This window comes from Daucus carota, chromosome 1 (genome assembly GCF_001625215.2).
Source record: "Daucus carota subsp. sativus chromosome 1, DH1 v3.0, whole genome shotgun sequence".
In the NCBI taxonomy this organism is placed as follows: Eukaryota; Viridiplantae; Streptophyta; class Magnoliopsida; order Apiales; family Apiaceae; genus Daucus; species Daucus carota.
The window spans coordinates 18,324,846-18,341,017 of record NC_030381.2 but is presented as its reverse complement, the minus strand read 5'-3'; the positions used below and the strand labels follow the sequence as shown (position 1 = coordinate 18,341,017).

Sequence of the window (16,172 nt, the reverse complement as noted above, 5' to 3'; positions counted from 1 at the left end):
CGTTTGCAGGACATATGTTTACTGAGTAAAAGATAATCCACGTTTGAAATCATCTCAGTAAAGTATTTAAATAAAATCCGTTTGAATCAAAATAGGAGTTGTTAAAAGATAAGATTTCTTTGAGAGAAAATCTCCTATTAGTTAGGAAAATGTTTTTGAATGAAAACTCTTTATAAACTGAGCTATAATATTTATATAAGATATATACAAATATTAGAATCCTTACAATTCGTTCCCTATTAAATCTCCATGAAAATAGACTTTGATCTTTATCCGATTGTTCTCTGTTCACGCTGTTAGCCTGCTGATAGCTTGAAAATATCCCTGTAAGCTTGCTGACAGTTATAATCATGCTAACATCCTGAAATACTGTTAATCCGCATAAACAACCTTTGATAGCATGCTTACACATATCAGTTTCATGTTATTAGCTTGCTGTTAGTGTCATCATCAAAACCTTGAGAGTATCAATCTCCCCCTTTTTGATGATTACACTATATTAGGAAAAGTAGTAAACTCCCCCTAAATATAGCAATCTAATACAACTAAACTTTCACAAATATCACAGAATAAAGTCTAGCAGATATTCACAGATATGCAAAAATTTATCTAACACAGAAAACAATTAATCAAAGCAAATTGCATAGATAAACCAGGATAAACCACCTGGTATCCAAAATATTATCCAAAATAAATCCTATCAGGATAAACCACCTGATTAACCAACCAAATTCAAACCAAACAACTTAGTCTTAAACAAATCAAGATCAAAACAAACTTAGGGCCAATAATGTACTTAAGCAGATAACACATAAACTTAAGTAAAGTCTTATTTTCCTAATTTCCTCCCCCTTAATCATTAAAAAGGTGAGAAAATCAAGCTTCTTCATTGTCCTTCTTAAGCTTCCCCTTTGCAGCCACAGCCGCAAGAGACTCCGCAACCATCACATTACCAGCAGCATCCGTAGGAACTGGTCCAGCAGCCTCCTTAAGCGCATCAAGAGCTGTTCTTGGCCTTGGACTATCAGTTGCATCGTCCTCAGAAGTGAATGTGAACTTCACATCGGAAGAACCGCCAGAACTGAACATCCGCTTACGAAGCTCATAAGCAAAGCTCCCAGAGCTGCACTTGTCAGGAGAGTTCCCAGTCTTTCCTCCAAAAACAATGTCTTTCCAGAACTGGAACTGATTAGCAAGCTCTTACATCTGTTCAGATAGCTGCTTTTGACCATCCACCAGCTGCTTGTGGTTTGAACGTAGCTCTTCCATGTAGTCATGAATCTCTTGAGCAGAGATTCCCAAATCAACCACATTAACAGACTGTGCTGGAGGTGGAGGTGGAGGAACTTCAACAGCCACTAAGTTCCCATCCTTGTCCAGTTTCAAATTGGACTGAGCCAAAAACTTAACATCAAGAAACTCTTTCGCAGTAACAGTCTCTTCATCAACAAACGAGACCCCAAACCACTCAAACACCCGAGTTAACAACAACCCATATGGTAAACCACCAGATGACTTACCCTTAACAGAATCCAACATATTCTTCAAGATTAAATCAGGCAAATCAAATTTCCTACCAGCCATAATCATAGAAACCACAACAACGTCTTGCGAAGACAAATTCGAACGAGTTCCAAGCCTAGGACTAACATTTTCAGTTGACAACTTAAATAATGCATGAGCCAAAGGAATCAATTGAGTAGTAGATGGAAATGCATTCTCAGGAACATTATCAAGACCCGTGAGAACCTTTAACTGATCTTTATGAGTAAACCCTTGAACATCTTTAGGACCTCTCTTAGTGTGGATAGTGAGTGTGGAGGGTGGGATTTTAAGAATAGCCCCCAAAAACATGGAAGACAAACATATCTTAACATCCTACACATAAGAAACATACTGATCAGACCCAATCAACTGTAAATTCGCATAAAACTCTCTAACTAAAGCAGGGTAGCAAGTTTTAGGCAAATCTAACAAGAACGACTGAAACCCCAAATCTTCAAAAAGCTTAACAATACCGCAAGTATAAAAAGCTTTCCCAGGAATAGGCTTACCCAAAATGACCTTGCGACCGGCGAGGCCACGAACAGCAAGAACCTCTGGTCTGGGCTTCTTTTGAGTTGACTCGATCCCGACCTCATCACGATTAACCCCAGATAGCTCATCGCCACTGTCAACAGTCACCAGTTCATCATCATCTTCGTCAATCAACTTGCGCTTTTGAGATGTAGGAGTAGGCTGAGGAGTGTGAGCCTTGACATTTGCCCTAGTCTTCTTCCTCATCGCGAGTCGCAAACCGATTGATGCTATTGTGATAACGAAGAGTTTTCGAAAGAGGAGAGATAAAACCCTAGCGTCTCGGGGAGGAGAATATATGTAGCTGAACAGTCGTGGTGAAAGGATTTGTTTCAAACACTTTTTAATAATTATCAGGGGAGTAGTTTTAGGAATAAAATTAAACGAACTAAAATGCCTAAAATAATTTATGATAATCTATTAGATCTCGAATGATTTAAAACTACTGAACACATATCACTTATCATACCTTTATATACCCATTGTAACTAATTTGAATTTTAAAACTTATCATAAATTTCACAGATAAGCACATAATCACGTATCAAAATTTAACACAAAAATCCAACTTTCTACGCACACAACGGTAATATCATTTATGAACATAACTTTCAAATAAACACTTAAACTAACCGGCATGCAAAATAAATAAAAATTATGTAAAATTCTAGGAGTAAGCTGATAGTACCCGGACCATGCTTAAGAGCCTGCTGACTGCACATCACACATACCCAATTCCCTTCTCAGCACAATATATCGTTCTTCAGGAAGAGGTTTTGTGAAGATATCAGCTAGTTGGTCTGCTGTAGCCACAAAAATTAACTTGACAGCACCCTTGGCAACATTGTCTCTCAGAAAATGATGTCTAACATCAATGTGCTTTGTCCTTGAATGATTGACTGGATTTTCTGAAATGTTGATTGTACTTGTGTTGTCACAAAAGATAGGAGTTTGCTTGCATTTGATTCCAAAGTCCTTCAATTGTTGTCTCATCCATAGCATTTGAGAGCAACAGCTACCAGCTGCTAAATACTCCCCCTCAGCCGTAGATAGAGCAACTGAAGTTTGCTTCTTGCTTAACCAAGAAACTAAGCTTTGACCCAAAAATGCACAAACACCACTTGTACTTTTTCTATCAGTTTGACTACCTGCATAATCTGCATCACTATACCCAACAAGATCAAAAGCATTTGTGATAGGATAGAATAAACCCAAAGTAATGGTTCCACTTAAATATCTAAATATTCTTTTAACAGCTTGTAAGTGAGAGTCCTTTGGTTTTGCTTGAAATCTAGCACAAACACAAACACTATACATAATATCAGGTCTAGAGGCTGTAAGATAAAGTAAACTTCCAATCATACCTCTATACATTCGAACATCAACATCTTTACCATTTTCATCTGCTGTCAGCTTGCTGACAACGCTCATAGGTGTTGATTTCGCCTTGATATTCTCATATCCAAATCTTTTGAGTAGATTCTTGATATACTTGGATTGATGCACATGGATTCCTTCAGGAGTTTGCTTAATTTGGAGTCCCAAGAAATAATTGAGCTCTCCCATCATGCTCATGTCAAACTCACTATGCCTGCACTTTGAAAACCACTTACACAAAGAATCATTAGTAGATCCAAATATAATATCATCTACATATATTTGAACAACTAATATATCTTGACCTTTAAAGATAGTAAACAAAGTAGGATCAATTTTACCTCTAATGAAACCATTTTTGATCAAAAATTCACTTAACCTTTCATACCATGATCGAGGTGCTTGCCTTAACCCATATAGTGCCTTCTTGAGCTTGTAGACACGGTTAGGATATTTCTCATCCTCAAATCCTGGTGGTTGCTTGACATAGACTTCTTCTTTTAGATATCCATTTAAGAATGCACTTTTGACGTCCATTTGATGTAGCTTGAACTTCTTGTAGCATGCAAATGATAAGAGCATCCTAATAGATTCCAATCTTGCAACCGGAGCATATGTTTGATCAAAATCAATCCCTTCTTGCTGATTGTATCCTTGTGCAACAAGTCTAGCTTTGTTCCGAGTGATAGTACCAAATTCATCAACTTTATTGTTGAACACCCATTAGGTTCCAACAATTGAAGCATCCTTTGGTGGATCTACAAGTTCCCAAACATCACATCTTTCGAATTGGTTGAGTTCTTCTCGCATTGCCATGATCCAATTTTCATCTTGTAAAGCTTCTTGAACATTCTTTGGTTCCTCTTGAGCTATGAAGGCAACATAAGCACAAATGTTGGCTTGAGCTTTCCTTGTCTTGATTCCAGCTCATTTATCTCCAATGATCAACTGAGGAGGATGATTCTTCACTGTTCTAGTTGATTTTGGTAGATTATGTTGAACTATGACCTCTTCATTCCTTGTAGTCTGCCTAGGAGGAGTCTCATCAACAACATTTTGGCTTGCTGATGAAGTTTGACCTCTTGATTCATCCAATGTGAGCTTAGACATCTTATCCAAAGTTTCTTCAAGAGATGGAGTGGATTCTGTTGCCTTATCTCCTTCTGATGTTGTGGCAGTTGACTTGTCAGCTTGCTGATTTCCAGTTTCCTTCACTGTCAGCTTGCTGCCAGTACCTGTACCTGCACATTCTTCCTCATCTCTTGCAAGATCATCAGTAGACTCTTGAAATGAAACATCAATAGACTCTTCAACAGTATGTTTAGCAAGATTATACACTCTATAAGCACGACTTGTTAAAGAATAGCTCAAAAATATAGCTTCATAAGATTTAGAATCGAATTTACCATCCCTATCAATGGTTTTGAGTACGAAGCACTTAGATCCAAAAACTTTGAAGTAGCTGATGTTAGGCTTCTTTTTCCTTAGCAATTCATAAAGAGTCTTGTTGAGAATTGGCCTGATAAACACTTTGTTAAGAACATAGCTTGCTGTGTTGACAGCTTCTGCCCAAAAGCTTCTTGGCAGCTTGCTCTCCTGCAGCAATATCCTAGCTGTTTCTTGTAAGGACCTGTTCTTACACTCTACAACTCCATTTTGCTGAGGTGTACGAGGTGCTGAGAACTCATGTGAGATTCCTCTTTCTTCACAATAAGTAATGAAGTCTTTTTGGAATTCCCCACCATGATCACTTCGAATACCTATAAGTCTTGTATCTAGTTTGTTCTCAAGCAACTTGATTAGTTTCTCAAATTCACTAAAAGCACAATCTTTAGTACGCAAGAATAATACCCAAGTGAATCTAGAGTAATCATCAACAATAACAAAGGCATATTGTTTACCTCCAATACTCTTATAAGCTTCGGGACCAAAGAGATCCAAGTGTAGAAGCTCTAAAGGTTTAGAAGTAGATACCATTTTCTTTGCCTTATGTGGAGTCCTTGTTTGCTTTCCCAATTGACAAGCAGAACACGTCTCCATCTTGACATACTTAAGCTTTGGTAATCCTCGAACAAGCTTCTTTGCTGACAGCTTGCTGAGATGATCCATATGAGCATGTCCAAGCCTTCTATGCCATATTTCTGGATTATTATCCACAGCTGCTAAACAAACACCTGCCTCCTGTTCTTCAAAGTTCAAAACATATATATTTCCTTCTCGTTTTGCAACTAGAGGAGTTTTGTTAGCACCAACAAGTATAGTACATTTATCCTTACCAAAGTTAACAATATGACCATCATCAAATAACTGACTTATACTAAGCAAGTTATAAGTAAGACCTTTAACATATTGTACCTTGTTAATAGAGATGATACTATTACCTATAGTTTCTTTGCCAAGAATAGGAAGAGTTTTGCTATCACCAATTGTGACACGACCACCCTTCTTCATCTTCAAGCTTAGAAACTGAGATTTGTCTCCACTCATGTGCCTAGTGCATCCACTATCCAATATCCATTGATTTGGCTTTACTTTAGACACGAGACAAACCTACAAAACAAACACAAAACACTCAACGTTTTGGTACCCATATTTTGTTGGGTCCAGCAGTGTTAGATGATAAAACATATAGAACATTAAGATCAGATTTCTTGATCCACATTTGGACCACTTTAGAACTCTTCTTCCATGTTCTGCTGGTCTTATCAGCATACTGTCTCGGAGCTGTCTTCTGTCTGTTTCTGTTGTCAGCATACTGTTTGTGAGCTGACTTCCTTCTCTAGCTTGCTGATTGAGTATTCTTCATTGGACAATTATTAGCAAGATGGCCCATCTTTCCACACTTGTGACAAGTCACCCAAGGCATGGCATAATTATATGGAATGCCATTTTTCCCTTCATATCTCATTGAAGATGTGGATGTAGAAGCTGCACCAATGCCTCCTTTGTCATGAGAACCTTTAGCTTGTTTCATTATAGACTTGAGACTTTCTTCTCCTTGAACAAAATTTCCCATGGCTTTCTGAAGATCTTTGACTTCTTGCTCCAATGATTTGATCTTTTCAGCTTGAATAGAGATTTCGGCTAAGCTTTGGGTTTTGCTTAACTCGAATGCCTCCAAGCTTGCATCCTTAGCTTTACGATCTGCTCTCAGCGAGCTGAGTTCCTTCATGAGTGTATCATTCCTTCTTTGGATTTGCATGTTGTTCCCTTCAAGTTGTGAGATTTGTTCCTTGAGAGTAGCAATGATTCCACTACTTGCCTTGGCACTCTTTTCATTCAGGAAATCACCTATGACTTTCTTCAAATGAACATTTTCTTTCTCGAGCTCATAGTTCTCATTCTTTAGATCAATGAGTTCCATAATTGATAGACAACTCTTATCCTGCATGGTTAGTTCACAAGATGTTGTATCAATAGAATGTAATTCAGAATTAATAGAATGTACCTCACTATTAGTCTCTGAATCTGAATCAGTTGTCTCTATTGAGCCATCGAGACCAACAAGAGCCAAGTTAATCAACTCATCACTTGAGACATCAGAAGCTGATTCATCTTCATCATCACTCCATGTGAGAAGTGCCTTTGATTTCTTTTTGTTCTTATAATCAGCTTGCTGTTTAGGCGTCTTAGACTTGTTTTTCAGCTTGTAGCAATCCCTTTTGAAATGTCCTTTCTTGCCACATTCGAAACATGCATCATCTTTTGGATCTTTCTTTGCACCAAAAGCTTTGCCCTTTTCTCTTTTCATCTTATTCTTCTTTTCGATCATTCTTTTAATTTTTCTGGACATGAGAGCTAGATCCTCATCTGATTTTGTTTCCTCATCTAATTCCAGCCTGCTGGCAGTAGAGTGAAGTGCAAGATTCTTCATTTTCTCAGTGGGTAGCTTGCTGCTTTCTGAGTTGTTAGCTTCAATTTTAGCTTCAAATTGTTCCAACTCAGCAAATATAGCTAGGTGATCCATAGTATTAATGTCGACAACTGACTCCAATGCTGTGACCTTGGCACCATATTCGAATGGAGCTGCATTTAGAATATTCATGTTGATTTCCGATTGAGGAATCTTTTTGCCAAGTCTTTCAAGGCTGTTAATAGTAACTTGGAATCTAGCTTGGCTTTCACGAATGGATTCTCCCTTCTTGATACCGAAGCTTCCAAATTCTTTCATGAGCTTTCCGAGCTTGACCTTCTTTAGACCTTGTGAGCCTTCATGATACGTCTCCAATGCATCCCAAATTTCCTTTGCTGTTTTGAGAGAAGAGACCTTGTCATATTCAGCTTGATTCAGCCCATTGATCAATGTACTCCTTGCTTTTCCACTGGCAGCAACCTTTGATAGCTCGTCCACTGTGAGAACATCAACGTCCTTGACTTTGCCATCTTTATCAAGATATTCATAAGGACCTCTTTGCACAAATCTTTGCATTAGGGGATCTCTGGACAGATGAGCCTCCATTTGGCCTTTCCACCAATTGTAGTTGTCGGAACCCGTGAGGAGAGGAGCTCTAAAATCGGACTTTCCCTAAAAGTTATCAGCCATATCGATCGATACTATTCCTGTTACAGAAGTATTAGTACAAACACAGCTCTGATACCAATTGAAATTACACACCTAGAGAGGCGGTGAATAGGTGTTATGGCTTATATACCCGATTTTTATAAGTTACCAAATAATTAATCTGTCAAAGACAACCAGCTGTTAAGTTTCAGAATAGACAGTCAGCTAGCTAACAATATAAATGCAATGTAGAGAATATAAAGCAGTATGCTAGCAAAACCAAGAATTTTAGCCAGGTTCGACCTCTAACCCTAATGGTCTACGTCCTGGTCCCCTACCAACTGGTAAGAGATTATATTATTTGTCAATAATATCAACTATTAAAAGATTCAATAATATAACTCCCTTCAACCCTTGTTCCTGTTATCAGCCTGCTGAAACCCCTGAACCACGAACCAAAAGCCTACCAAGACCTATACTTCCCAAGTATATTCTCCTAGCTAACTAGTTCCCTTGTTTCACAAGCTGGATACACAGCAACAAAACATTACACCTTGAACAATACAATGGATAAGTGTAATACAACCGAAACTATGAACTCTTAATATAGATATATATGCAAATATAAGCACTAGAGCTCAATGAAAGATTTAGCAATGTAACGAATTGTATTTCAGAAAGCTTGGTGTGTTCTCCTTGTTCTCAAAACCGAAACCACACACAAGTATATATACATCACACTAACGGTCATAATCCAACAAATTTCCAACGATCTTGGTAACAACCTCACGTTTAAATTTGATTTGAATAATGAGCGTTTGGATGACATATGTTTACTGAGTAAAAGATAATCCACGTTTGAAATCATCTCAGTAAAGTATTTAAATAAAATCCGTTTGAATCAAAATAGGAGTTGTTAAAAGATAAGATTTCTTTGAGAGAAAATCTCCTATTAGTCAGGAAAACGTTTTTGAATGAAAACTCTTTATAAATTGAGCTCTAATATTTATATAAGATATATACAAATATTAGAATCCTTACAATTCGTTCCCTATTAAATCTCCATGAAAATAGACTTTGATCTTTATCCAATTGTTTCTCTGTTCACGCTGTTAGCCTGCTGATAGCTTGAAAATATCCCTGTAAGCTTGCTGACAGTTATAATCATGCTAACATCCTGAAATACTGTTAATCCGCATAAACAACCTTTGATAGCATGCTTACACATATCAGTTTCATGTTATTAGCTTGATGTTAGTGTCATCATCAAAACCTTGAGAGTATCAGGAGGAAGATGAAGATTATGGCTCAGAAAGAGCCATAAGCAGCAGTGACGATTCGGACTGGAAACTGTCACAGGAGGAGGTTGCGGAAAGTGAAGATTTCCCGGAGGCTGATTCCAATGAAGACCGAGAGGGAAACATGCATTTGTAAACACATGCATTGACTATTCATGAACCTAGAGCTTATGATTGTGTCCAACACGGACGCACTTATGTGATTGTGTCCAACACGGACGCACTTATGTCACTCGGGTTTGATCCCACCACGTATGATTTGACCGAAGGAGTTCTATTTGCTAGCAAGGAATTGCTCATATCTGCTGTGATACAGGCACAAATTAGGACAGATCGGAACTACATCATGGAGAAAAGCACCCCGCAGGTCTACAAAGCAAAGTGTGTGGTTTCAAACTGCAAATGGAAGCTAAGGGCCGCGAAGAAGAAGTCCCACGGCCTTTTTCAAATAACTAAATGTCCAGAGAATCATACATGCCTACTGGATAGGCCGACGCAGGACCACCGCAAAAATGATTAGCTATGTGGTTGCTCCCTACGTAAGTCGTACAACCTTGGATATCATTATATGACTGATTATTTTCGTTTATTATTCATCGTTAATTTTAATATGTTTTATTTCAACAGGTGTCCCAGACCCCTCAATTGAAGGTAAGCAACATCATCACAATGGTCAATGATGAGTACCAGCATTTAGTGAGTTACGTGAAAGCATGGAGGGGGAAGATGGCCGCCATGGAGAGCGTTTATGGTAGCTGGAAGACAACCTACAACGAGCTCTCTCGGTTCCTGAACGTCATGGCTAGTACAAATGTCGGAAGTATATTTGTGGTTGAGGTTGTTCCACATCATATCGAGAGGGGTACATCGACTTTTGTTCATGCATTTCGGTGCTTGAAAGCAAGCATTGATGGTTGGAAGAATGCACGGCCAGTTATTTCCATTGATGGTACATTTCTTAAGGGAAAGTATAATGGGAAGTTGCTCGTAGCGGTTGGAGTCGACTCTAATAACCACCAATATCCCATATGCTTCGCCCTTGTTGATGGGGAAACAACGGAATTGGTCTTGGTTTCTACGTCTTTTACGAAGACATGTATGCCGAGATAGACTGGGAGTCTGTATTATATCTGACCGTGCCACGGGGATCCTTGCTGCAATGAATGACGAACGGAGTGGTTTTACCCCGCTTGTAGGCTTTCACAGATTCTGTCTCCATCATGTTAGGAGCAACTTCTCAAAGGCATACCCTGGAAAGGAGCTCAAGATGTACATGTGGCTAGTCGGCAGTACGCCACAAATTAGGAAACATGATGCCTACATGAAGAAGATTGGGGAGCTTTCTCCTCAAGCCTTGAGGTGGCTGCAGGGGATAAATCCTGCCCTGTGGACAATTTGTCATGACACAGGCCACGCTCGTTACGGCCAAGCCACCACAAACATCACGGAGAGCTTTAATGGTAACGTGCGCGTGACTCGGCACCTACCTGTGACCGCAATGATTGAATTCTTATTTTATAAAACTGTTAGGACGGTCAACAAGGAGAGGAACGCAGTGCTTGAGGGCTTGAGCGAAGGTCATGAACTTTGTCTCAAGACGAGAAATCAGTTGGAGAAGATTGCAGCCAAATCGAACGGGCACCGGGTCGAAAAGTTTAATCGAGGAACTGGTTTGTTCTCCGTAAAGACGCAAAGGTACAGGTTAAAAGGGACTAATAAGGGCGGAAACACACAGGTGGTTGACATAACTCAGCGTACATGCACTTGCGGGAAATGGGCATGCCACTGCCTGGCGTGTTCACATTTGATTGCTGCTTGCAACCACAATCATTTAAACTGGAAACAGTGGATTGGCCCATTCCACTACAACTCCACTTTGTTGAAATTGTGGGAGCCAATGATATATCCATTACCAGCAACTGGGTATTGGGATATTGATTTTCCAGTCGAATAACGAATGTTTGGAACTGTGGTACCCAACGAGGCTCTGCGAAAGAGAAGGCAGAAACGAAGAGAAAGGGGTCAATCGGTCAGAATACGAATGGAGATGGACAGTTCCCGTACAGGTCACAAATGTAGCCGCTGCAAGCAAGAAGGACACACTAGACGTAGCAGAAGGTGTCCATTGTACAATGTTGACCCCTCTTAGTAATTTCCATTTAGGGGTGTTAATCTGTATTTTTTTTAGTGCTTGTTTTTTATTATTGTTAATCGGAATTCGTCAATTAATATCTTCTCCCAATGACAAAATTTTAATCAAGCGAAGACTTAATAATCGTCCATAGTGGGTACGTCTCAAGAGTCACATCATTCTTAAACCAACTATTTGTTTATGTCTCACTTTTTCCCACTTTGTACTTGTAAAAGTAGAGTATACAAATTCTTGATGCTCTAACCCATCTCAAATTCTTGAAGAAATCTCCTTGAGTTAGGTATTTTCTTTACAAGATCATCCTCATTACTATATATATATATATATATATATATATATATATTGTATCTTATATATAATGTCTCAACCTTTATTGTTCTACTATTCCCAATTTTTATTTTTAGTGCTTGTTTTTTATTATTGTTAATCCGAATTCATCAATTAATATCTTCCCTCCCACTGACAAAACACAACAAAGTTCATTCATAAAGGACATTACATAAACCTAAAGGAAACACAAGCATTACTAATACTGAAAATAAAATTACATTTGATTAAAATAAGAACATGACATAAGTTCGATTTGATCACTGTTCTCAATCCTGAATGATATCGACATACCACTCATCATCATCATCTCCACCACCACCACCATCATCATCATCATCATGTCCACCATCATCATCATCACCATCTTCATCTTCAGCTTCATCATTATCAGCAGCCACCGGGGCAGGCATTTCTACTTGACGCCAATTATAACATATATTGGGCACATCTCCCCACTCCTCCCAAAATTCAGCTTCCTCACGTGCCTCAAGTTTAGCCTGTAATGCGGTGCATTCTTTATCGATTTCATCTGCATAATATTCCCAGCGATCATCACCAAATGGGATACCCATCTCACGATGTCGTCGAGAATAGAGTTTGCAAACTTCAGGAAATTTTTTCTTCTCGATTTCAACCTCCTCCTCCGTCGGCACCTAATCTTTGCCCCTTCTAATTCTCCTATTAATATACTTTTGTATTTTACGGAAGTGAATCCTCCACTTCTTGCAGTCATAGTCATGTTGAGCCTGGAGGCGTTTCTCTTGTAGGATCTCTTCTCCCAGACTCATTGGAGCCCCACCTGGATGCTAATTCGTGGGCATCCGTCCCAACGGTGGACGACGCTTTTGTTGCACGACCGGTGGTGGTTTGCTTTTAGGAGCTACTTCAGGTTGTTGGTTGCTTTGGTTGTTGCGCATCCCTCCTAACAATAGCTCCGGCTGTCTTTTCCCTTGTTGCTGTTTCAGGCGTTTTTCGTAGCCGGGGGTCATTGGTGCTTTGCCCTTATCCATTTTCAGCTTAAGTGATGAATGAATTATGTGTTTGTTTGGTTGAATGTATGTGTATCAACCATAAAGAAGGCCTATTTATAGGTCAATGGATTATTGTTGAGCTGAATTTATATCAGGATATGATAATAATTCAAGAATTGACAAGTCCTTTAATTGTGCTCACGTGAATCTTTTCTTTAAATGCATGCTATGGTTTGGCAGTGTGTAGTCTAATCTATAGAGTGGCAGTGTGAAAACGTGGGTTCTGTATACTGAGTCAGTAATCTTTAAAGTGAGAAACTTTATTGCTAATGCAGCCTTTCTTTTTGCAGTGTCTTGTGAAACTTTAAAGTGAGCTACTGTTGATCATGTGAACCTCTGCATTATGACCTATTGTTGATCATGTGAATATCAGCATTATTTCGTTGCAATGTTATGTTATGCCTATAAATAGGTTCACATACAATATGCACAATGCACACACAACCATAGAACTCGCACAGAAAATATAGTCCATCACAAATCATGAATTACACACCAGGTGATCTGTTTGTTGCCATGGGTAGAAAATGGTGGTGTGATGATGACTTTAGGTACTCTTTAAACCCTAATTCACGCTGCTCCCCTGAGTCCATTACCACCATGTTGCATGAGTGGGAGTGGCGTGTGCGTACGCTTGAAGTGTGCATGGAATGTTGTGCACTACCTGGGATTCCAATTCCTAAACAAAGGGCTCGTACTATGCCTTGAGAAACGCCGCAGCAGATGGAGGCCGCCTTCTTCAGAGTGAGAGAAGAGGAGAATCGCATGAATCTGCGACTGCATCGTCAGAGCCTATACAATGATGCTAGGATGTTTCGGGAAGAAGGGGACTGGTGTAAGGAACAACAATATCTTGCTTTGGTCGCCAGTCCGGATGACGAATAAGTGGTATGTAGTAGCGTCGTGATTGTTTTCTGCTTTTTAATTTAAGTCGTATTATCCTTGTTTTACTATCCTTTATGAATAAACTTTGTTGTGTTTGGTAAAATGCATTCGGAACAAGATTTTACATGACGTTTTTATATTAACAATAATAATATATTACAGTCTATAATCTATAATATGAGCCTAAATATTTAAATATTACAATCTATAATATTATAAAATTATATCATCATATATTATAATATTATAAAATATGATAATATATATAATATATAAGAATATGCCAATGGCCAAAACATTACAAATATTCACTTTTTTTTAAATAAAGCAGGGTCGCCCGTGTATAGATCGACCCATATTGCCAAAATATATAGCAGGGATCGTCCGTGGGAGGGACGCCCTATGCTCTGTCCAAAATCCCCCTTTGGGTTGCCCAAACTCAAAATATTTAGGCTAATTAGTTTTAAAAACTCGAAAAAAAACTGGTTGAATGTATTGGTTATGATGTGACGGAGCCCAAAACCGTGTATTCACCTACAGGGACCTGGTAGAAAACCTAGAGGGCTCTGTGCTTATTTATTTTGGATAAATCATAGAGTATATGTAAATGTAACCAATCATATATGTATCCTCCTCAAGAATAAATATAAATCATAGTAATGTGTTCTACTTTAATAAAAACATGAATCATCTTATAATTTATAAGACAGACATAGGCGATAAATAATATTATTTCCCAAAAATAAAGATATATGAGATATGCAAAATATAATTTGAAATTAATCGAAAAACACATGATCATATATTAATATTAAAAAAATATTTACAAATAGATAATAAAGTTATTTATTATTTATACTCCGGGATACAATATAAAAAATTTATTGTAAACACTAAATTTTAAAGAGAAAAAATATTTAGTCGATCTTTATAATTTAATCAAACTTCAGTTCATTAATACTACTATACTAATAAAATGATGTTGAAATTTAAATGCCAAATAATAGGTTTTAAATTATATACTCATCTCTGACTATTTATTTTATAAAACCGAGACTTTTCATCATTATAAAAAAGTTCTCTATTTATAGATATTAAATTAAAAAATTTCAACTATATTAAAAATGATGACAATCCATTAAAAACCTTGATGAATTTTCCATTTTATTTCTAACAATTTTTAGAGTTTATTTAGTACAACCCTTTGAGACCTGTCAAAAACCTCTCCTTTCCGGTGCCCTACCTTACTTGATGTATCGAAGCACCCTCATATTTAAGTATCGTCAATTGGAATTCATATCAATCATTAATTAAAAGTAGTAAGAAATTGAGAATCAAAATTAATCGACTGAGTTATTGATTCATAAATTAGGAACTTTTAATAAAATTAAGCGTAATCAATACATCAGCAAATATTTTTTTAAGTATTAATTGTGAATATTTTAATAAATCCAAAAGTTTTAGAATAATAAATTTATTTAAGACATAACAAATTGTCATGTTATTTAAGAATAATGTTGGATACTACTTGAGAGCAATATTCTTATATTCCTCAATATCAACCAAAAAATCCCGGGATTTGATTAATATCCGACTGAGATCACAAGATGCGGACTTATCCACAATCTGTGCTACCTAATTCCCAAACTTGTCTCCATCAACGCATCCTGTTGCTGCTTAGGAAAGCAATCTTTTCAGTATTCATTCATTTTTGTAACAAGTCTTTAATCAAATCAAGATCCAGGTCTTACCAGATTACTACTTTCAGCTTTCATATAATTACTTTTATGTAGCTAACTCTGTTTCTTATCGTTTTAGAGTCTAACCGCAATTTTGATGGTTGAGTATGTTCAACTTTTTGTTCTTTAATAGTTATCTTTAGTTTGATTTGTTGATTGATCCGTTAGGCTGATTTTAGTTTGGATTACACAAAATCATGCCAAAACAATAGCCAAACTCATTTAGTGTTTTGCAAGTTGCGGACATGTACCCAACTTAAGCAACTATGACCGCTAATTTATTAACATAACCATTTTTACGTGGGCAGTGACGGACTATACTTTTAAGTTTGGCAAAAGGAATCGAAAGAAACATGGGGTTGTCTACATGCTAAGCACTATGTTGTGTTTGGTTGGGCAGACTGGAATGGAATGAGTAAGAAATACTTGAAATTTATAGAGATAGGAAGAAAGTTTTGAAAAAATTTGAAAGATTGCAAAATTGCTATGATAAGATTTGTGAAAAAATTGAGGATGGGAGAGAAGGGAGCATTCGGCCATCTCAAATGGAACGGGTGATATCTGATGTAGGGAATGGAATGGAGGAAAGAATGAAATTTCCTAAAAATCATTCATAAAATAGTTCATTTTTCATTCCATTCTTTACGGAATCATTCATCCCAACCAAGTACAACATAACGCTGTTTTCGCTTCATGTAATGAAATGAGGGGAGAATGGAATGAAAAATTATATAGAAGTTTTAAATAGAAAGAAGAAATTATGAAATAATAGTGACAAAATGT

General features: G+C 37.5%; 2 protein-coding genes across 2 annotated transcripts; one reads left to right on the top strand and one right to left on the bottom strand.

Moving 5' to 3' along the window:
• The first annotated feature begins 9,478 nt into the window (after positions 1–9,478).
• On the top strand, positions 9,479–11,206 carry LOC108218520 (uncharacterized). The gene is made up of 3 exons (XM_017391498.1): positions 9,479–9,619; positions 9,880–10,348; positions 10,449–11,206. Exons 1-3 carry the CDS (start codon positions 9,479–9,481, stop codon positions 11,204–11,206), a joined length of 1,368 nt encoding a protein of 455 aa, XP_017246987.1.
• Positions 11,207–12,000: 794 nt separating this feature from the next.
• LOC135147121 (uncharacterized) lies at positions 12,001–12,306 on the bottom strand. The gene has a single exon (XM_064079831.1). The coding sequence runs from the start codon at positions 12,304–12,306 to the stop codon at positions 12,001–12,003; it is 306 nt and encodes a 101-aa protein (XP_063935901.1).
• Between the last annotated feature and the right edge of the window lie 3,866 nt (positions 12,307–16,172).

Coding starts and splice junctions, on each gene's coding strand:
- LOC108218520 (XM_017391498.1), top strand. CDS start 9,479: ATGTCACTCGGGTTTGATCCCACCACGTATGATTTGACCGAAGGAGTT. Junction 9,620..9,879: donor TGGAGAAAAGCACCCCGCAG/GTCTACAAAGCA, acceptor TTATTTCAACAG/GTGTCCCAGACCCCTCAATT. Junction 10,349..10,448: donor TACGTCTTTTACGAAGACAT/GTATGCCGAGAT, acceptor CCCCGCTTGTAG/GCTTTCACAGATTCTGTCTC.
- LOC135147121 (XM_064079831.1), bottom strand. CDS start 12,306: ATGGGTATCCCATTTGGTGATGATCGCTGGGAATATTATGCAGATGAA.